Source organism: Wyeomyia smithii, chromosome 2 (assembly GCF_029784165.1).
Source record: "Wyeomyia smithii strain HCP4-BCI-WySm-NY-G18 chromosome 2, ASM2978416v1, whole genome shotgun sequence".
NCBI lineage: Eukaryota > Metazoa > Arthropoda > Insecta > Diptera > Culicidae > Wyeomyia > Wyeomyia smithii.
In genome coordinates this window covers 184680024-184700725 of record NC_073695.1, presented here as the reverse complement: position 1 = coordinate 184700725, position 20702 = coordinate 184680024, and the positions used below count along the sequence as shown (strand labels likewise).

General features: G+C 38.6%; 6 protein-coding genes across 8 annotated transcripts in view; 4 read left to right on the top strand and 2 right to left on the bottom strand.

The window, feature by feature from the left end:
• The first annotated feature begins 645 nt into the window (after window positions 1-645).
• On the top strand, window positions 646-3156 carry LOC129723223 (protein FAM98A-like). 2 transcript variants are annotated; one of them, XM_055677295.1, is made up of 5 exons: window positions 646-806; window positions 860-955; window positions 1012-2008; window positions 2356-2557; window positions 2616-3156. In XM_055677295.1, exons 2-5 carry the CDS (start codon window positions 918-920, stop codon window positions 2909-2911), a joined length of 1533 nt encoding a protein of 510 aa, XP_055533270.1. In that variant the 5' UTR covers window positions 646-806; window positions 860-917; the 3' UTR covers window positions 2912-3156. The 2 variants fall into 2 exon arrangements, with proteins under 2 accessions (XP_055533270.1, XP_055533271.1); XM_055677296.1 differs by having other exon boundaries at window positions 653-806; window positions 869-955.
• Window positions 3157-3683: 527 nt separating this feature from the next.
• LOC129723225 (protein FAM98B-like) lies at window positions 3684-5040 on the top strand. The gene is made up of 4 exons (XM_055677297.1): window positions 3684-3827; window positions 3881-4241; window positions 4294-4752; window positions 4811-5040. The coding sequence occupies exons 1-4, from the start codon at window positions 3796-3798 to the stop codon at window positions 5030-5032; spliced, it is 1074 nt and encodes a 357-aa protein (XP_055533272.1). The 5' UTR covers window positions 3684-3795; the 3' UTR covers window positions 5033-5040.
• LOC129723222 (BUD13 homolog) lies at window positions 5021-7054 on the bottom strand. Its single transcript, XM_055677294.1, has 3 exons — window positions 6811-7054; window positions 5488-6753; window positions 5021-5434 (listed from the first exon to the last, which is right to left on the bottom strand). Exons 1-3 carry the CDS (start codon window positions 6927-6929, stop codon window positions 5071-5073), a joined length of 1749 nt encoding a protein of 582 aa, XP_055533269.1. The 5' UTR covers window positions 6930-7054; the 3' UTR covers window positions 5021-5070.
• A 2818-nt stretch (window positions 7055-9872) lies between these two features.
• Window positions 9873-11695, top strand: LOC129723226 (rRNA 2'-O-methyltransferase fibrillarin). Of its 2 annotated transcripts, none has more exons than XM_055677300.1 (3): window positions 9873-10093; window positions 10309-10679; window positions 10934-11695. In XM_055677300.1, exons 1-3 carry the CDS (start codon window positions 10090-10092, stop codon window positions 11516-11518), a joined length of 960 nt encoding a protein of 319 aa, XP_055533275.1. In that variant the 5' UTR covers window positions 9873-10089; the 3' UTR covers window positions 11519-11695. The 2 variants fall into 2 exon arrangements, with proteins under 2 accessions (XP_055533275.1, XP_055533273.1); XM_055677298.1 differs by having other exon boundaries at window positions 9873-10102.
• LOC129723227 (uncharacterized) lies at window positions 11665-12369 on the bottom strand. The gene is made up of 2 exons (XM_055677301.1): window positions 12040-12369; window positions 11665-11982 (listed from the first exon to the last, which is right to left on the bottom strand). The coding sequence occupies exons 1-2, from the start codon at window positions 12191-12193 to the stop codon at window positions 11693-11695; spliced, it is 444 nt and encodes a 147-aa protein (XP_055533276.1). The 5' UTR covers window positions 12194-12369; the 3' UTR covers window positions 11665-11692.
• Window positions 12370-19528: 7159 nt separating this feature from the next.
• Window positions 19529-20702, top strand: part of LOC129723396 (E3 ubiquitin-protein ligase SMURF1) — a 42124-nt gene continuing 40950 nt past the window's right edge. Inside the window, exon 1 of the mRNA XM_055677594.1 lies at window positions 19529-19882. The gene's annotated coding sequence lies outside the window, so the exon portion shown is untranslated. The remainder of the gene's footprint in view (window positions 19883-20702) is intronic.

Here is a 20702-nt window from a genome sequence, read left to right as displayed (position 1 = left end):
AATTCAATCGAATGAAATTAACTATTGTGGCGCCAGCACTAAATTAAAGTTCGGAAGTCGGACTTCCGACTTCCGAACTTTCTTCCGACTTTACAAACACATAGTACTACTGCGTGTTCACACAACATGAACTGCGGGAATGATTTCAATGTATTTGTTTTTGTAAGCAGGACTGACAGCGCAGTGGCGGCTGAGATGGTTGCAGTGTTGCGAGAACAACAAGAATAAGCATCGGAAGTGAGCCTGACTGCCAGTTTATCAGCGACGTTTTGATAATTTATATTTGAATGCACAATAAATCTACCCAAGACATAGTTTAAAAGATTGAACTAAACGTTAAGTATTTTTGACGGATTATTACTCTTAGTGCTATATACCTTCTATTGATTTAATCTACAACTACTCAAAATTGACTTCCTGCACGGAACGACGCCGTTGAGTGAAATCGACATGAAAATGGGTACTTTTCGTTTTCCGTGTACAAAATTTAATTTCCGTACTTTTTGTGAACGTACCCCCGCACTTCTACAATAATTTTTCGCGAGAAAAATTCTTGTTTGTCGCTATCAATAATAAGTAGCCATAACTCACTGTAGAACTCACTTTTCATAGACGTGCACATTTCATTTGACACCAAAACCACAGATTTATTTTTTACTGTGCATTTTGCCTTCTCAACAAAACCAAAAAGATCATTCATTGAATTGTTTCGCTTTTCTTCCGTTTAGAGTTGTACAAATTTAATAAAAAAGCACGTTCCATTGATTATTCGGATAATCCTGTAGTTCCTCATTGTGGTGTTCGCTGTAAGTAATTTATATTCCCAAATATACCTAAAAGTAACAGTTTGACACAACAGATATATTAGGAGGAACCGGTGTATTTTTACAATATACTTCATCTCTATTTCATTCTAAATGGAGGAACAACTTTTAAGCGAATTAGGAATTGTTGGGTAAGCTGTACAGCGTGGCTTTCAAACGAAAGTAAGAATAACACATTTTATTGCAGCTATGATGGCCCGTTTCTTGAGCAAACGTACGCTTCGACTGCCATTGCAGCCGGTGCTCAAAGTCCAGCATTTCAAGAGTTGGTTATCTGGTTAACCGACGAAATTCGCATTCTTGGAAAGCTGGACGAAAAAATTTCGAAAAGTGAAGATGCCAGCACTTTCATCCTAGAGCTGTCCGGTTTCCTGAAAGAACTTACATGCCCGTATGCGAATCTCATATCCGGCCACGTCTCGGATCGACTGCAAACGTATGACTCGAAAATGGTTCTTCTAGAATATCTGCTAAACGAACTAATGGCATTCAAAATGATCGAGTCACTGCAAAAACCAAAAGAGAAAACGAATGTCATAACGCTTTTTGAATCACCGACGGCTGCAGCTCTCAAAGACATTTCTATAACCTTGGGGATGGGTAAACCTCCAAACAATATTCCTGCAAAAGTACTTTTCGAAAAGATCAACGTTCGGCTGAATGACACAATAAGAATTGCAGGTGAAAAACGTTTGAGCTGTCCATTGTTTGCCCCAAAGAAAAACTTAACAATGGAGCAGTGGAATAAACTTGATCGATTGCAAAAGGATTTGGATACTGAATATGATCTGCGGCGTAAAATGTTACTTACTAGGTTAGATGTGACGATTCAAAGTTTTAAATGGTCTACTCGAGTAAAAGGAAAGGAAGGTACAATGTCCGAGCGCTACGCAGAGAAACGAAAACTACTCGATTCACTACAGACCGGGGGCCGCGACACAGATCTAGGTGCGCTGCTTGGAGCAAGGGAGACGTTGGCAATCATTGAAAAAACTAGTAGCGCGGCCGTGCGCAAGAACACCAAGAGTAAAATTCAACGGCATATTATTGGTCGAGTGCCGGATCGCGGTGGACGAGCCTACGAGCACAATCCACCACCGCTGGAAATGCCGTCATGGCAAACGCAGAGAAGCACCGGAGGGCCTGGGGGCGGTGGACAACGTGGAGGTTTTTCCGGTGGAAGAGTGAGTAGTGCACTGTGTATATTTTATATCTTCGTTACCCTAAGTCGTATATGAACGGTATCAAGTAGTAAAAATATATTCTTGAATAATTTCCGTTGCTTGATCAGCATTTGAACGATTGCACTTTAAAACTATACAACCAAGAATCTTTCGACAGTCTGCCATGGGTTGAGTTTGTCGCCACGGCAGGTTACCGTATATTTTTGAATTAGAATTGAGAGTAAACATCATAAATCATATTTATTTTTTAAATTTTATTTACTCATGCAACCGACAGGACATTTCTGTGAGTTATAATCGAAAAATATTCCATACCATTAGTTTACTAATAAAACAATTTTTTTCAGGGTGGTCAACAAAATCGTGGAGGCGGAGGATATCAACAGCAAGGTAATTATAGTCAAGGAAGTTATAATCAGGGACAGGGTGGATTCAACCAGGGAGGTAGTGGGGGTGGTAGTTACCAACAAAATCAAAACCGCGGAGGTGGAGGTGGTGGATATAGCGGTAATAGTCGTGTCCAGGGCGGTTGGTCGCAACCTCAAAAAGGTGTGTGACTGAGTTTGTATGAGTGAATTGATTCGTACTAAGATCGAAACGTTTTCAGATTACAACCAGAGTTACAGCAGCAACAGTAGCGTAAGCGGGTATAGCACCGGATCGGGTCGCGGGTTTACGAGCAGCGATCAGTACAGTAACAGTTCTGGCGGTTCAGGCTACCGTGGTGGTAGTAGCAGTGGTGGTGGACATGGAGGTCAAGGTGATCAACAGTATAGTCGAAATAATAGTTACGACGGTAACAGCGATCGTGGCTTCGATAATGATTACAATCGTGGTGGTGGGCGCGGTGGGAATAATGGAGGCGGTGGCCGATCCAACTACAATCGAGGTGGACGTCGTTGAGCTAAAATGACACCTACTTAGGCAACTATTACGTTCATACGAAAGCAACTGTCTTTTTCTCGAAAGATGCCCTAAGTTAAATAATACAATTCGAATCATGATAACAGATAAGTTTATTTACCACGCAGAAGTTGAAGCGAAACTTTGAAATACTATCATAAATATACTCGTTCTGAAACAAATTGCATGTTTTAACATTGTATAATAGTGTATTACGATAATAAAACATTCATAACACAAAGTTATTCTACGATTTGCTTTTTAAATTCGATACACCATCGGATATTTTACTATGAACCCTTTTTATCGCCATTTGATATTCCTTTTATTTATCGAAAACGGCTTATTTCGAGTCATCAGAAAAGGGTTAGGCATATAAAAACAGTTTGGTGAAAAACGGGTTAAGCAACAGAAGGCTGACACTCAAGGCGGAATCAAGGAAGGCTGAATCTTGGAAAGCTAAAACAATTATTTATTTTAATTATAATTTAAATCGGAATGAATTCCGAACGCTCTACGTTTTTGAACTCCTGTTATCGTTGTCCAAATGATTCAGGGCGAGACCGGGCAGCTTTCGCAAAACACTCCTCTGTATAGTTTGATAACGTTTTGATTTTCAGCCTTTCGAATCTAAAACATTTTGATAAAACAAAATGTTGCTAAAATAAAATACTGAGCAACTACTATGATGCTTCTCTCAGTGTAGTATTAACACCGAGAGAATCGACCGGCAAACAAAATCGGTTTGACAAATTCTGATCGATTATTTTGCTAGAATCGATTTTCGAAACGCAACTTATATCAAACTTGAATTCCAACAGGTGATAGTCATTAGTATCTTTATCAATTCGTGTTGCTAAAGCAGTATCAGTAGAAGTACTCAAATGGACATTGTTAACTTGTTGCAGAAAATGGGGTACCAAAATGAGGAAAGAAAAGCATTCAAATGTTACAATTCGATTATTTCAGCTATCATACAGCCGCATTGGACAATGAGTCACGTTTGGCGGAAATCCTCTCTGCAGGTTTGACAGCAGCCACGTACCGCCATCTGATTGTATGGCTAACTGATCAGATTAAGCAAGCTGGTGAAATAGATGAGGAGGTTTCATCAACCGACGATTTGCAGTGTTTTGCGTTAGAACTCTCCTCTTTTTTAAAAGAACTCAACTGTCCCTATCGTGAACTCTTACAACAACCGTTGGCCGACAGATTCCGCACTGTGAACGATGCGTGCCTTGTAGTGGATTTTTTAGCCGGAGAATTGGCGTTTCTTCAGATATCGAAACAAAAATTGAAACTTAAATCCCAAATAACTGCTCAGCCTAATGTAAGTTTTTATATTCCAACATCTAAGCAAATAACAAATCTTAAATTTCAAGACATCACCTGCAGCTATTCTAAAACAAATCTGCTCGGAATGCAATGTGAGTGATAACTTTACTTATTTAAAAGATTTGTACGAGTCTATCTACGAGAGTCTGAGTAGCAGCACAAACTTGAAACTTCTTTTCAATCCAAAAAATGATTTAACTTCTGAGCAGTGGGAACAGTTGGAGCGCATACACACAGAACTGCAGATGGATCAAAACATACGATTGCAAATGATGCTAAAACGTTTAGAGCTAACAGTCAGCTGCTTCCAGTGGAAGCCAAATTCATCAGATGAGGTGGCACGAGTATACAGGCAGAAACGACGAGCGCTGGTTGACATGCAATGCATGTTGATCAGTGATATTTCAGATTTATTATCAGCAGATGACACTTTGCTTCAACAGGAGAGAATAAGTTCAACGCGAATGAAAGGCATTGGACGCAATGCATTTTCTGGATATCTTGATGTAACACTATTTACTAGAATAGAAATGTAGCCACGTATTAAAACGTGTTCAATTACAGCTACCAAATCGTGGCGGAATAGTCAACATTGACTCTACACCATTGATGCCCCGTTGGTCATCTCGTGAAGAAGGTCAACCTAGCGAAAATCTACGCGTCAAGAATAAAAACAAGCCCAAGGAGCAAAAGGAAAGCGATGTCAATGTAAAATCGAAATCCAAGCGCAAAAAAAATAAAGGTAGTGATGTTCTTAGCGGAGATAAAACTGCGTCCGCTGAGTAAGCAAAATATATTTGTCGGAATAACATTTTATTACAAAGCTACATATCTTCCACACTATACTTGTAAGCTTCTTCCTCGACAGCCTTCTTTTTGCTCTGCATTTCAAACCACTTTTTCTCGAAACCGTTGGATCGATCCACACCATCCCAGCGATAGCCTGGTCGTATACCGAATCTGTTATCCATGAAGGAACCTTTGTATATAGGCTTTTCAGGACGTCCCTCTTCACGTGCCTTTTCCTTCTTCTTACTACGAATGTAGTCCAACATTGGATCCCCCAAACGTTCCTGCTTCTTTAAATATTCATCCAAATCCTGATCATCCGCATATCTAGCTAATGGTTTGTTCATCTCGTGTGCCGCTTCTTGTAGTTGTGCCTTATACTCCTCCACTTGCTTCACCCTATAACGAAATAAGTTGAAATAATCACGTTAAACGGAATTTGTCCTACTTACCCTTTTCCCCATCGGGTATAAACTTCCTTCTTTTTTTCGTCACGTTTGCGCTTTTCGAACTCTTTCCTCAGTTCCTCTTCTACGTCTTCCCGGCGTTTGTGATGCTTTTCTCGTACTACAGTCTTTGCGTACCGTCCGGATGTCTCGGCAGACATGCTTTCGAATACTTCTGCTTCTCTTCGGCGGAACCTCTCGTTTTCAACTCGCATTGCTTTAGCATCTTGTAGTCCAGCAATTTTGCCATCCAATGTGGTAGTCATCTTTTTAGATAACGTTCCGGAGTCGTCATCTCGTGGTTCTTTCTTGATTGATCTGAGCGGTGAACTGTTCTGCGTTCTCTCTCTTCGACGATGTGAACTCTCATTTGACTCTAGATGTCTTCTACGAGGAGGACTTTCGTCTGACGAAACAATTTCCTGTTTGATATGTCTTGTATCCGGAACACGGCTGTGCGATTTGGAATGGCTTCGTTCTTCTTTGATGTCTCGATCATATATTGATGCTTTAGTACGTCTAGGAGGGCTAGCGTCAGAATCTCGCCTTCTTTGAGCAACTCTTTCTTTCGAAGATTGCCCTCGTCTTGGAGGGCTTTGATCAGAATCTTTGCGATATTTGTTCTCCAAACGCCTTCTGGGTGGGCTTTCATCTGAATTGCGTCGCGCTTTTCGTGAACTTTCTCCTGTGTTTCGTAGCTGTGCTTGATTGGTCGAAGACTTTCTCGGGGGACTTTGGTCAGAATCATATTCTACTTTTATTTTTCTTATCTCACCATCATTCCGATATCTATCGGTTTTTCTTGGAGGGCTTGCATCGGAATCAGAGTTGATTCGAGAGCATCTTTTTCTTGGTGAGTTAACACCTCGTCGACATCCTTTTGCCAATGTAGGGCTACGAGCATTTCTTCTTCTTGGAGGACTTTCATCCGAATCACGATGCGGCGCAACCATGCCTTCATCTCTTTGAGCAAAGTTTGAATTGGAAGATTGGCAAGGCGAATTGCTTCTGTTAGACTTCGTTGCATAAGTCCCACTTCTAATGTTACTGTCGTTAGATTTAGGAACATTGCCCCAATTGTTTTCGTTATCAACAGATAGCTTTTTCCATTTACTCGTGTTGAAATCTTCCTTCGCTTTCAGCTCCGGTGGACGTTCGTCAATAATTCCTACAATCTGTGGTGCTTCTTCTCCTAATGCAAATAAATCTGATTCGTCTTCATTTTGGAGTTGATGCGGGTTTGCTGTATCGTCGTCATCAATAATCTTTACACTAAAATAAATACGTAAGTATAAATGCAAAACAATTTCAATGGCTTTTGTAACATACTTAAGTTTTCCTAAAGCATGTTTATCCTTTTTCTTTTTTTTCTTCTTTTTGTCTTTATCATTAGATAAATATCGTTTCAAATATTCTTTTTGGTCAATTTTAGTTTTGGCAATACTCATTTTTGAAAATTTAGTGCACCTTAGTGTTTTTAAAATCTTTGTATATGATTGTTGTTTTCTCCTCTTAGGTTTTCTCTAGAGGGGGAAATTAGGAAAAATACTGTTTGATCGACTCGATCAACCCCGATAGATATATTTTTTTCTCTTCATTTTAAAATAATCGACGATGGCTTACATCAAATGACGCTTACACTCTTATCAAAATATATTTGAATCAAGTACACTGTAAAAAATCGACACGTTACTGCCAAGTGGATTCCACTTACTTCTGTGCTAATAGATGAAGCATTTCATATCTACGTGGAATACACTTGCGTTTCAGTTCACAGCACGAAATCAAGTGTCTTACACTTCGGTTTGCCATGTCATGCATACCAAAATCAATCATTTTACACTCAGATTTCAATGCTTACATACGTCAAATGCCAAAGCACGTTAAAATATCGTGGATTCCAATAAAAATCGATATGGGTCGACATAATAGAATGATTAGATTCATTTATTGACATTCATATGTAAAGAGCATTAGGGATAAGCCGTGCGATTTATTTTTAGTGTATAAGTAATAGCGCAACAACTACTGTCATATTACCATATTATATTCACAGAGAACAGACTAACAAGCAAACGATAAAAAGTGTGTAAAACAGATTGCGCACGCAAAAATATACTCTCCGAATTACACCCCCCGTTATGCTGAGTGAACTAAGATGTGATGTCGCTACCGTCGCTGTAGAGCGAACGGCATAGCCAATATATTTTAACGTCAGTACCAACGGGAGTGAAAAGTACATACACTGATGAAAATACAGTCTGCTTAGCGACGGTAGCGACATCACACTTTACTTTACCATTTAGCATAACGAGGGGTATTATTTGGAGGTTAGTTCATGGCACACATGCAAAATTTTACACACTTTTTTCAGACCGTTTGTTCGTCGCCTGTTAGACTGTTCTCTGTATTACACTGAAAAAACTGGGCACGCTCCATCCAAGTGTTTCATCAATTGGATATGAAAATGACTGTGCATTGTTATCTGTAGAATTTCTTTCATCGAATTCAATCATTTTTCACTTTCGTTTCAAGTTGTCGCACACATCAACTTACATCCATGAGCCACACTTCACTTACGTATGATTCCAACATCCCTTTCAGGTGAATTGCACTTGAATCTGCCCCACTGTTTCATCACAGTGATTATCATGTGCGAAACACTTTCATTTACGTATGATTCCAACATCCCTTACAAGTGAATTGCACATGAATCTGCCCCACTGTTTCATTACAGCGATTATCATGTGCGAAACACTTTCAGTTGATTTGTTTTGTTTTTATATGTCGAACGATGTGCCGCTTGGGCTGAAAAGTAGAAAAATGGCGACAGATGAAAAGTCAACGAGTGTCATACGCCTCAGAAGTTTGAGGATTTTCCGGACTACATCTGTAAATTTTTGGAAGGTAAGTGATTTATGTCACATAAAAGAATCGAATTCTAATCTTATTTCGTCCTTCCAGCACAAGATCACAGAGATTCTGGTGAAAACATCTTTACGCTAGAGGCAAGTATTTGTTTACTAAAACATCAATTATTTAAATTAAACTAATTTAAATCTTTGTTTGCTTTACAGGCTTCTTCAACAGAAAAGGATAGTTTATATTTGGTGATTAATTTTCATAGTGAAATTTTATTTTATAAATAAAAAATATTATATGCAATCATATTCATGTAAAACTGTTTTCATTTTAAAAACGAATAAAAATCATTCGAAGCTCGGTAAGCATTCATTTGAGATTCAAAATCCAAACACTTTATGTCTATATGTCATAACACCAGAATTGAAAAATTTTGTTTCCAGAATTAAATTATTTTCCTTTTGAAAATGACGTGTTGCACGATGAATAATTCTAAAGTGTTTCGCATATGAATTCTATATGTTATGACCAGTAGGGCGAATTCAAGTGCAAAACACTTTATAATGTCGTGTCGATTTCTTTCAGTGTATATTATTGCATTTTAATCACGGTTATAACCCGGTAATATTCATTAACATTATTTTTCGTAACATTCACTAGTACTAATGTTTGTTTGCAGACAAGCTTTCCATAAACGAGATAGCGGATCAATGAAATATAGAAAGGTACGGGGATGGTTTGAGTCTCAGGGTTAAAGAGCTTTTCTTTTGTCAACAGCGATGACGTAGAACTGCAAAAACATTATGGAAGAAACAATATTCGGCAGACTTTTTCATAAGTTTTAAAAATTTTATGTTGAAAATCCCCTCCTGTGCCGTTAAACAACGCGGAATACCATTCCAAATGTCATTCGCTTGTTTTCGGATACCTATGCCGCAACCCAACAATACCTGTTTTTGCCTATTTTTCTCTACTAATACTCCTCACCTTTATGTACCAGATTGATAGCGGATGGGTTTGGCATACAATAAGGTTTGTCAAACTACTAGTTCATTGGATATCTCCATTGAACTAGTACAAGTTGGATAAATTTGACATATAATGGTACTAATTCAATGGAAATATCCAACGAACTAATAGTATGACGATCATCCACCATTAGCGCTCATAAATTGTAAACCTAATTAATACTGGGTAACAAATCCAGCAGACAATCGTAGATAGATGAATTCATATAATACATAGCGCGCTCAGTAGTGGGGGGTATTCAGCGAAGCGTTACACTGCGTGTGGCAAATATGTTACGTTACTTTAGGGTAGGTGGGTATAAAAAATTGCCGAATTCCGCTTTATGTAATATTTGAATGGTTCCTGATACCAATTTTTTACCCCAATTTCTTCATGAGTGCTTACAATTAAAATTTACTACAATTTTTTTTACCGTGTACCAGATAGAATGAGTTTCACATAAGCTGTCAACTGACGTATTGTAAGCCAAATGAATACATGGAAACAAGGAAAAAAATCAAAAATGTTCATCAAACGTCAAAGGTAAATAATCCAGCAGGCAGCCGTAGTGACCGCGTGTGTTTGTCTTAACGGCGTTGGTGAAAATATTGTTTTATAAACTGTACAATATCAATAAAGAAGGAATTTGTTTTTATTGTGAAGAACATTAAAAAGTTAGTGGTGACAGGGGACGATAAATTTTGTTTTTTCCAAGCACCGAGTGTTTCCGGATAAACTATGGGTAAACCAGGTACATTTTATTTCCAAAATCACCTCCAAAATTAAAGTAAATTAAATGATTTCACATTTTTTCCACCAAGGTTTAAGAAATTTTTACATTTACCTCTAGATTTTAATAATTATAAGCATTTACAAAAAGAAATAATATTGGAATGGAGTAAATGTTACCGCATTGTACTTCTCATAACCTCATTTAATTTATTTATCCGTTTTTAGGTTTCTCGCCACGAGGAGGTGGTGGTGGTGGTCGTGGAGGACGTGGTGGTGGAGGTGGACGCGGAGGAGGTGGTGGCTCTAGAGGAGGCTTTGGCGGGCGTGGTGGTGGAGGCGGCCGTGGAGGTTTCGGAGGCCGTGGTGGTGGTGGTGGACGTGGAGGGGGAGGTCGTGGTGGTCCTGGTGGACGCGGTCGCGGCGGAGGTCGTGGTGGTGGAGCAAAAGGAGGCGGCTTCAAGGGTGGCAAAACCGTTGTTATTGAACCACATCGCCATGAGGGAGTATTCATTGCCCGTGGTAAAGAGGATGCATTAGTTACCCTGAATTTAGTTCCTGGATCGGAAGTTTACGGCGAAAAAAGGATATCTGTTGAGGTGAATGTTAATTTAATATTTAAGTGAAATATTTTTCTTTGATTAATCATGATGAATGATTGCGCATGGGTATTGAATTGGCAAAAATGTGGCCAACGATGGAACGAACTCCGGAAGCAGGAGCCTGAGGCACACTGATTTCGGGGCGTTCTGTTGTAGGAAAACTGTACTGAAAATTCTTTCCCCGCATATTGTTGTTCGTATTCAAAGAATAAATAAGTAACAAGTTCTACTTTGTATGTATTTTGTTCCAGACAAATGGAGAGAAGAACGAATACAGAGTTTGGAACCCGTTCCGATCGAAACTTGCAGCCGCTGTTCTTGGTGGGGTCGATAAAATTCATATGCCACCTGGTTCTAAAGTTCTTTACCTCGGCGCTGCTTCAGGAACTACCGTATCGCATGTATCTGACGTGGTAGGACCGGAGGGTCTGGTATATGCTGTAGAATTCTCACACCGATCTGGCCGTGATCTGATAAACGTGGCCAAAAAACGCACCAACATTATTCCTATCATTGAGGACGCCCGCCATCCTCATAAATACCGTATGTTGGTTGGTCTGGTGGATACGATTTTTGCCGATGTTGCCCAGCCGGACCAAGCTCGAATTGTAGCCCTCAATGCCCATCAGTTCTTGCGGAATGGTGGCCACTTTGTAATATCCATTAAAGCATCCTGCATCGACTCGACAGCTGTTCCAGAAGCGGTATTTGCAGCAGAAGTCAAAAAGTTACAGGCTGAAAAACTTAAGCCACAGGAACAGATCACACTAGAACCATACGAACGAGACCATGCCGTTGTAGTGGGAGTCTATAGACCACCACCAAAAAGCGGATAAGGGATGTATTTTGTTTTTAAAATTTAATAGATTTAACAAATAGAAACTATGATTTCTATTCAGAATTACATATTAAAATGTTTCCATTGCAAGAATTGAGGTAAAATAGATTTATGTTTCAAATTCAAACGTAACATACGCAGGAGTAAATAAAAGTAAAAAATCATTTAAGCTTTATTCTTCTTTTACGTTGGGTTGTTTAATTTCATCGGCATCAAGCGGCTCGTGAAGCACCTGCGAAACCTTGATCCAATCGAGAGCTTTTACGAGCGGATCATTCCTAGACGGTATTTTATCATAATTCCAGTAGGTGAACTGCTTAAACGCGCCACCAAACGTAAATTTGCGTTCCTCGTGTTCTGACAACGGTTTTTGTGTCTCCTGCAAGATTATTCCACTGTAGCCATCCGGTAAATTTAAATGTTTGCCGCGTAGTGGGTATCCGCGTAAAGCATTGACGAGAGCTGCAAAGTGATAATAATAATACTTCTCACTTGCTTTCGAATTTGTTTAAGTCTTACTCTCATCCTCGAGCTCTTCAGTATAGGAATTGAAATACTGATGCACCTTGGCTGGCCCATCTCCCCTAATAGTAGCCGGAATGTAATGAATATTCGGCGGATTCCGTAAACTTGCTTCCACATCGTCTTGTTTAACAGTTACATTGATAGACATAATAGTAAATCAAATTTTCAAACGATGACGCACAGCACACAATTACAGAAAAGCTCTTAATTTTTGTTACTGATTAACGAGAAATACTTTTCTTTGTTCAAAGCTATATTGCTATCATACGAATTGGTATACAAAATATGGCAAAGTTTATTTATTAGCACTTAGCAGCGCAAATACGCGCTATACATGCAATGTTGCCAATTTAATATATTAAGAAGTCCCATCTAAATCTAGCTTAACATATTGAAAAGGCCTCGTTGGCGAAATGTAAAATCTCCCAGGTAAAATCTAGCACAGCACTACACACTAAAATTTTTTTGCCGGGTCTCGGTAATTTATTGCCGAGAACGGCACCACTGAGTGCTCGGCCAAGAAAAAAATGACAGCTGTCACATTTATTCGTAAATCTCGGTTCAACCTAACCGCAGACAGACGTCCAAGCTGAGTTCCAAACTTGTGTAAAGTTTTTTGTAGTAGCAATCCGTAATCAGATAGCGCTACCAGTACCGCCAGCCTCGTACACCAGCGAAAAAAAATTTATTGTAACGATAAGGTCACCAGGCGGCGTGTAAAAGTAATTTAAAAAGTGATTTAAAACGCAATTTACTTTGAAAAATTTACACGGAAATTTTGATCAATGTTGTTCTTGCTTGGACGTCTGTCTGTGACCTAACTGAATACTCGGATTTCGAATATTTTGCGCCAAAATTTCCAGGAGTTGGCAACACGGCCAACAGACATTTGACGCAACCCTACGAATTTCGCAATTCGCATTGCATGCGAGTAAAAAGGAAGCAAATATTTCTGCTATTCATCCCGCACATTTTGACAATTGCATATGAGAGTTCGCGTTGGTGCGAGCCAACTAGCTGACATCTCTATCCTAATCCCATTGCACTTGTTGTCTTGTTTTAGCTATGACCTGTTTTTGTTTTCTCCTCTTTTTAATTACCAAAGCAAATGTCAAATCATATCAGCTCGCTGTAGTGTGAACGCTCGAAATGATATCCGATATCATCTGGCGATGTCAGGTGATATCCGGCGTAGTCTGAACAAGGCATAATGCTTGTGTGCAGAAGTGGAAGCCTAATAGTCAGTTGATTACCCGCACCCGATTTTATGCTTTCACTGGGATTTTTGCTAACTTTCAGTGGAAACTATGTTTACAGATTTGTGGAGACATTTTTTATGAAGTGTAAAATCATTTAAAAAATGACCTGACACCCTTGTGTCATAATTTCTAAACGACAAGGTTTGTCTTAAAATCACTTACAGTTGTTAAAATTCGAAATCGATTTTTTTCAAAAGTTCTACTGCTTAAATTAAAAAAAGTCAATGGAATATGTATTTTTTTACATTTCCGGACTACTTCGTGATTAGGGCGAAACTAGATAGGAAAACAAGCAAGGATTCGCCCTTATCACGAAGTAGTCCGGATTTCTTATTAAAAGAAAGAATAATATACATACCCCTAAAACACCCTATTAGTATTTTTGAGTAGCGTGGAACAGGTTTTAGAATGATCTTTTTCTTGTTCAAAAAATGACGGAAATGGATCAAAATTAGTACCAGTTTCAAAATGTTTCAGTTTAGATCTGGTATAGAACAAAATTTTCAACACCGGTGCATCAGTGAATATGAGTTCGTTCCAAAATAATAAAAAACAACGATTTGGCCCGTCGCTCTTAGTTCCCACGACTGTGCTGATGCGAAAACGTTCAACAAAGGTAATGTGATGCGCGAACTTCTCAAAAGTAGACGCAGTTTTCATTTGACTCGTTGGAGTTTCATCATGTGTCGAATAATATGCATTGCAAAATTTTGGTAAAACTGTGGAGGTGTTGAATTTTAAGTTTATGTTAAATTTCATATACTTTCAACCCAATTGTTCATAATTTTTTTCATTATTACATATACACTTATGTCGCCAGATTTATTGGGTTCCTGGCGAAATACATGAAGACTCGAAACTGACGCAAGCAGAGTTGTTAAAAGAGCGAGTAATTTATTACGAACTTTGCAATATCGCGTCTTCATTATGGCGCGTGAAAAGCTGGGTAGGCTCACTAGCTATTATTTGTTTATTTCAACGATTCAGATGACATCACTAAAAAATGAGTCCCGCAGTAGCTAGTCTTGTATTCGCAAGCCGTGGCGAAAGCATTTATTGTAGCTAAATATAAAACTGATGTTAGAATGCATAGCAACGGAAGATACTAAAATGGTTAGAAGGAAATTTTAAGATTTATCCAGAGCAGGGCCGGATTCAGGTGCTTGGAGGCCCAGGGCAAATATTTTTGTAGGTCCTGTTTTCTTAAAACATTTAGAGGTGAGAAAATTTCAAATTGTGAAATGACTAAAATAAGCTTTCACTCTGTCATCACGTCTGCTTTAGGACTGGGAAGGCCCGTCGAGTCAAGAGGCCCGGGATATTTGCCACCCTCCCCACACCCTTTAATCCGGGCCTGATCTAGAGAATACCCGAACAAAGTACCATGTAATATGCGGTGAGAACAGAGAATGAATAGTGTTTTCCGTCCTAAATAAAACATGGTATTTTGACCACAGAGAACAGACTAATTTTTTTCTTGCTATCTTTCTCGATCATTCGGGTACGGCTGTACTGAGATTGAACCAGCAGAAATATCAAGTTCATTTTGACAGCATGATGTTATGAGTTAGTTTGGTACATTTTGAATCTGTATGATCATTCATTTTTATTCTCAGTAGAGAATATGCTTCTTCATAACACCAATTGTAATAAAAAGAATTCTTTTAATATTTTTCAAATGATCTCATATCTGAAAAATAATATTGCATTTTTATTTGTTTTTTGACAGCATGAGTTTATTAATTTGATTCTTGAATATTGTGCTTGTTGTAGGTCAAACTAAAGACAGTGTTGTTCGTGGCAAAAAATGAATCGCGGGTGGCAAAACAGAAAACTTTGAAATATGTATGGGTATGTATATTTATATACAGATCCTGTTAAATGTTGGCACGGTTCAACTTTGAAACTGTTCAATTTTGGTTCGGAACGGTTTTGCTTTTCTCCTAGTTTTCATTCATATTTTCTTTTAACGAAGAGGATGGCCGGAGTTAATCGACTGGTTTCGGATATATGTCCGGAATATGTTTCAGTAACATGGTAACGATGATCAAAGCAGTGCTTAGAAGTGCTTAAAATCCTACCATGCCTCTCATTGAAAAATGTAAAAATGCGGACCTGTTCCGGTTGTGTTCCGAATACTCGGAGTTGTTGTGCCAGCCCATCAAGCGACACCTATAACCACTGGTTTGAAATTATAAACCTAGTTCATTGGTTGCCATATCTTGAGTTGGGATCGTCACAGACCGCAAAGCAGATCAATTTTAAAAAATCCTGATAGCAACAAACTTCAAGCTAGCACTGACATAATCACGCTACTGAAACGATTTTTGATATTCCAAAAATCACCTTGATTTGCATTGCACTGATATTTCCGAGTGAACTCTGTATATTCACGACGATTGACAATTAGAAGCCGAAAATGGCAACAAAAGAGACAAGTTACTGTGATGGTTGCTGGCTATTTATGAGAGAAAGAAACGAGTGCGATGATATTTTCTCTCTCGTCATAGTCAGCATGTTGCTTGGATTAATCGCAGCTCTGGTTTTGACTGTACAGGGTGACAACATATAATTGATATACGTATTCGAGAGCCTCTTATTGTATTTTTTGTCACAGCATGACAAACATCTGAGCATGTTTTGAAAGAATGACGTGTTTACTGTTTACTTGTAATAAATGCAGTCAGTTTTCGGTTCCGCTCTCAAGAAAATTGCAAATTCAAATAGAGAACAAATAAAGGTCTTGCACTTGTAAGGATTGACTAATATCGAGATCAGGAGGAAGTTGTCACATCTGAAATTTAATCTAAATCTGAACTTTATTTCCCAAGAAGAAACCTGGTAAAAAAAAACTGTGGTTCCGACTAAATTGTGCGACACCTACTGGACATATCTCGCAAAAGATAAACTTTCAGTCTTTCTGCTGCCAGCACGATGCGCAACAACTGTCAACTGAGTTCAACAGAAAAAAGCACACAAGCGCTGCGGCGGGAATATTCCGCATACACACTCAATTTATCTCGGCAAACTTCCCAACCGCCGATGGAGCTCGGCGAATTTTTTTACATGTCAGCAATATATTTCGACGAACATTCAGCAAATATATCGATCTACCGTAAACCAGCAGGTATTAAATTTCGTTTGCCGAAGTTATTGAAAATTCTGCCGAAAACTTGTAGAACATTTCGCTGAATTTATCAGCTGTTGAGTTCTCGGCAATAAAATCTAAGTGTGTAACTGTAACTCATTTGAATTGACCGTTATTTTGATCCACGAAAATAAATTTCGTGGTACGTCTGTTTGTCTGTGGTATATCGACCAAAGGGAAATCACCATTGTTATTCATTGACAGGGGCGTGAAAATAAACAAGGAGTACTACTTGCAACAGCTAACTTCCAGATGGTTTCGAGGTACGATGCTGGCCTAACAAGCCAGTCGTCGTAGATTCGAGTCTCGGCTCGGGAGAGACTGTTAGTGACAGTAGGATCGTAGCGCTAGCCCCGCAATTGTCCTGTACACTAAATAGTCGGCTGCGAAGTCTGTGTACAAATAAACAGAAGGTCAAGTTCCGAATCTGAATGTAGCACCCAAGGCTTTGCTTCGCTTTTACTACTTGCAACATGTTATTAAAGGCCATTTGCATCCTTGCTAAAATGCTTTTTGGAAGGGACAGTTTTTGCTTTTAACAGGATAAGCAGCAGCGCATAAGGCATTTATTATTCAGAAATGGTGTAAGCTGGATTTGCCTTGTTCCATCAGTTCATCTGAATGGCCTGCATTGTCACTGGATTTGAACCCGCTACACACTTACATTTAATCATCGAATTCGTTTTTATTTCACCGACTTTTCAACAGCTGAGCGCTCGGTAAAACGTTCGGTAATATAAACCACCACCGACCGATCAGTAATCAAATTCTTGTTGCTTTCTGTCATTATTATCGACCTAATTTGTGAAAACGGCGAATGCAATTAGTTTCCAAAACCACCGACCAAATCTGTAAGTTGTGTAAGACAGTACCGAAAGATCTGTGATGTTTTTTTTTGTTCACTTTTAATTATTTAAGAAAACCAGAAATATGACGTAAATTTATATTAATATTTTTATTCAAATGTTATTAAAAATTTTAACTATTGAAAATTGAAAAAAATCGAAAATCGTCGTACGCCGCACCGAATTTGCATTAGTGGAAATCAAACGTTTTTTACTGCTGTGAACTGTGCATGAACTTCATGCCAGTTGTACTCATAGTTTCAAAGCCGAGGATCTTCCGGATGTGTCCATTAACATGGCGGTGTAAACTATTTCCGTAGCATGCAACACATGCTCGGAAGTAGAAGCAAAAATTGTGATGGTTCGATGCCTAAAATATTCACAAATTTTATCATCATATACTTACGAAAAATTTGTTCTATGCGATCATCTTCTTGCTGAAGTTGTTGGAAAACGTCCTCCATTTTTTTTACGCAGGAACTTCAATGTTCAAACGAACCGGAAATGTGACTTGACAACCAGAAGGAGAACAACGAATAGAGAAAATTTGATAGCGCTATAGTTGGTCCGGTAGATTTTTACCAATATTCGGTAAAAGTTTAATTTACCGAACAGTTCAGTAGAAAGAATAGCAGTATTCAGTAAAATTATTTGTTGAATACAGGAAATATGTAAAGTTATATCAATTTCACAAACTACTCTGTATTTTCTCAAACTTACCGATCGAAATTGTAATAATAATTACCGAACTTTTATTGTCTGACTGAGTGTGTAGACTTCAGTATCTGAGGATACATGCTAGGTGAGCTGGACGACGTCAAACATTTGAGTTTGAACACATTTAAAAACGTTTGGCAAAGATTTGGGACGAAATGCCGAACGATGCTGTGCGTGTGGCTTGCAATGACATTGAAAAGCGTCCACGGGCCGTTATCAAACACAAAGGGGAAAGATTTGAATTCAACTAAGTACATTGTAATTTTACTACTTATAGATGTTATTGAAATTAATTCGGGTAGATTTCCTAGCAACAGGTAAATGTGCTAAACCACCAAGTACCCTTCCTTCAATCTGGATTCTACAGTACCCCTGTTGACTCTTCTCCTAGTAAAAATAAGTCCCTATTTCAATAAAACTGGTGTAAGTAATTATATATTAAAGTTCTCTCCAGGGAATTGTAATTAGGCGATATTGTTGGGATGGACAGAGGCTCGGTATGGTAGAGCAGTAAGCTTGAAACGGAAAGGTTAAATAACTTACACACAAGCACTGATATAAGCGTATCACCGCAGACAGACGTCCAAGCTGAGTTCCAAACTTGTGTAAAGTTTTTTGTAGTAGCAATCCGTAACCAGATAACGCTACCAGTACCGCCAGCCTCGTACACCAGCGAAAAAAATTTATTGTAGCGATAAGGTCACCAGGCGACGCTAGTATACAAGTGATTTATAACGCAATTTACTTTGAAAATTTTACACGGAAATTTTGATCAATGTTGTTCTTGCTTGAACGTCTGTCTGTGGTATCACTTACTTCAGTAGTGTTACTGCTAATAATATGAAGTGCGGAGTACAGAAAACACCTGGGCAATATCACAATAGATTTAAGCTCTGATCGCAGTGATGAGTCCACACAGAAAAAAATGAGCAAAAACCTAGTTTGATGATGCTCTGCAACCGAACCGAACTCATGTCCTGGGCTCAAATCAATTTGTGCCCGCTGTCAGCAGTAAGATAAAGATGTATGAAAAGAAGCGGTGATATGCTATTTCGTTTACACCTATGTTGAGATGTTAGCCCTTGGAACATGGCGAGATGCCAAAGGGGTGTCTGCAACATAAATCGCTTTACTGACACTTTGGAAACTTCGCTCTTAGTTCTACTCGCGATACTGAAATTCTGGCAACCTCTTTTGTTATAATATTCAAAACTTTCTGGCAACCTGGTTTTTCATACCAAGCCTGGAGTTCGTTCACAGTGTACTTCTCTTTTTGATTTGGTCGGATTCGGTTTATTCGCGTTGAAAGAGATTTTGAAGGCTGTTCGCACTTACGTGAACTCTCGTATGTAATTGTCAAAATGTGCGTGATGACAAAAGCAAAAATATTTCCTTCTTTCTTTTTCGCACGCAGAAACCAAACAAATATCAGCAATACCGTCAACGCCAATTCGATTAGCTGTCTCGTTCACGTGTAGGTACTTATGAAACAAACGTCTCTGTTTCTCGGTCACTCGTTTGCTTCCTTTCACAAAAGTGAAGTGTTCATCATTCTCTGCAGTCGTGAAAATTTTTTGCTCCTCGTTTCCGAGTGCTCGGTCATCGTCGTAGTGGTTTTTGGCGTGTTCATAATCTGCCTCCGTACCGGAAACGGTCCACGGTATGTGCGTTACGGTTGTCCGTGGTCTAGTTCAGTGTCCAGGGAAAACAAAGTGGCATTTTGGGCAGAGCGTAGAAAGAATCCGAAAATGTTAATTGATCTGTAAGATAGATACAGTTGAGGACGTGCGAACGAGAAAGCAGAGCGAAAGACGTTCACACTTACAAACACGTCGACATTGTCTGCTGACAGTGCTGCAGTGGCCAGAGTGAGTACGATGATTGTCTTGTTATTTTTATTAGTCGTCTTTGAAGTGATCGACTACATTCTTCTGGTTCTCGATTGAGCTGATCCCCTCTCGGCCTCTGCACTTATTGCTGGGGCTGTTCTATTCAATATTCGCTGGGCGAATGACAGAGTGGATTTTACGGTGTCAAATTTTGAATCGCAGTGATCAATTTGATTAGCCTTATTTCGTGTATCTATGTATCTGTTGTGCTGTGGATTATTCTGTTGCATACCTTGTTGGTTGAATTTGTAATAACTGAAAAACCAAACACCCGTATAGGGTTTTTTACATAAATGTTGATATTTGTTGTTTGTTGATATCCTGAAGCCATCTATTCCATTAAGTTTATGACATTATTAATTAGAAGAACTTTGTCTAATTGGTAATGAATAATCAAATAGATTTCTTCTCTTTCGATTTTGTTTAGTCAAATCATTTGCTACGATCGTAACCAAGTTTTAAAACAAAATTTTCTGTGCATAAAAGGCTTGCTTATTAGTGATCATTTATTCAAATGACAAATCATGAAAAAAAGTTATAGACTTTTTATGAGCAGAACAAATGCACACAAGTTGTACGAAAAGATACTGGAACTATTGAAATGAAATTCTAAGCTTAGGACCTTTAGTTTTATTGCCAAAATTATTTGATAGTGGAATTGTATTCGACAAAAAAAGTTGCTCAATAAAAGATGTCAATAGCAATGGACAACGTTTCATGCGATTAATCGTAATTATTTTTTTGTATATGTGTTCACAGCTCACGAAAAAAAATGCAGTAAAAACATTTATTGTTTGAA

Bases quoted from the DNA above. Each gene is read 5' to 3' on its own strand.
- LOC129723223 (XM_055677295.1), top strand. From the start codon at position 918: ATGGAGGAACAACTTTTAAGCGAATTAGGAATTGTTGG. The intron at 2,009-2,355 runs GTGAGTAGTGCA...AATTTTTTTCAG, and splicing joins GAGGTTTTTCCGGTGGAAGA to GGTGGTCAACAAAATCGTGG. The intron at 2,558-2,615 runs GTGTGTGACTGA...AAACGTTTTCAG, and splicing joins TTGGTCGCAACCTCAAAAAG to ATTACAACCAGAGTTACAGC.
- LOC129723225 (XM_055677297.1), top strand. From the start codon at position 3,796: ATGGACATTGTTAACTTGTTGCAGAAAATGGG. The intron at 3,828-3,880 runs GTACCAAAATGA...CGATTATTTCAG, and splicing joins AACTTGTTGCAGAAAATGGG to CTATCATACAGCCGCATTGG. The intron at 4,753-4,810 runs GTAACACTATTT...GTTCAATTACAG, and splicing joins CATTTTCTGGATATCTTGAT to CTACCAAATCGTGGCGGAAT.
- LOC129723222 (XM_055677294.1), bottom strand. From the start codon at position 6,929: ATGAGTATTGCCAAAACTAAAATTGACCAAAAAGAATATTTGAAACGA. The intron at 6,754-6,810 runs GTATGTTACAAA...TATTTATTTTAG, and splicing joins CATGCTTTAGGAAAACTTAA to TGTAAAGATTATTGATGACG. The intron at 5,435-5,487 runs GTAAGTAGGACA...ATTTCGTTATAG, and splicing joins TATACCCGATGGGGAAAAGG to GGTGAAGCAAGTGGAGGAGT.
- LOC129723226 (XM_055677298.1), top strand. The intron at 10,680-10,933 runs GTGAATGTTAAT...ATTTTGTTCCAG, and splicing joins AAAAAAGGATATCTGTTGAG to ACAAATGGAGAGAAGAACGA.
- LOC129723227 (XM_055677301.1), bottom strand. From the start codon at position 12,193: ATGTCTATCAATGTAACTGTTAAACAAGACGATGTGGAAGCAAGTTTA. The intron at 11,983-12,039 runs GTAAGACTTAAA...ATCACTTTGCAG, and splicing joins TGAAGAGCTCGAGGATGAGA to CTCTCGTCAATGCTTTACGC.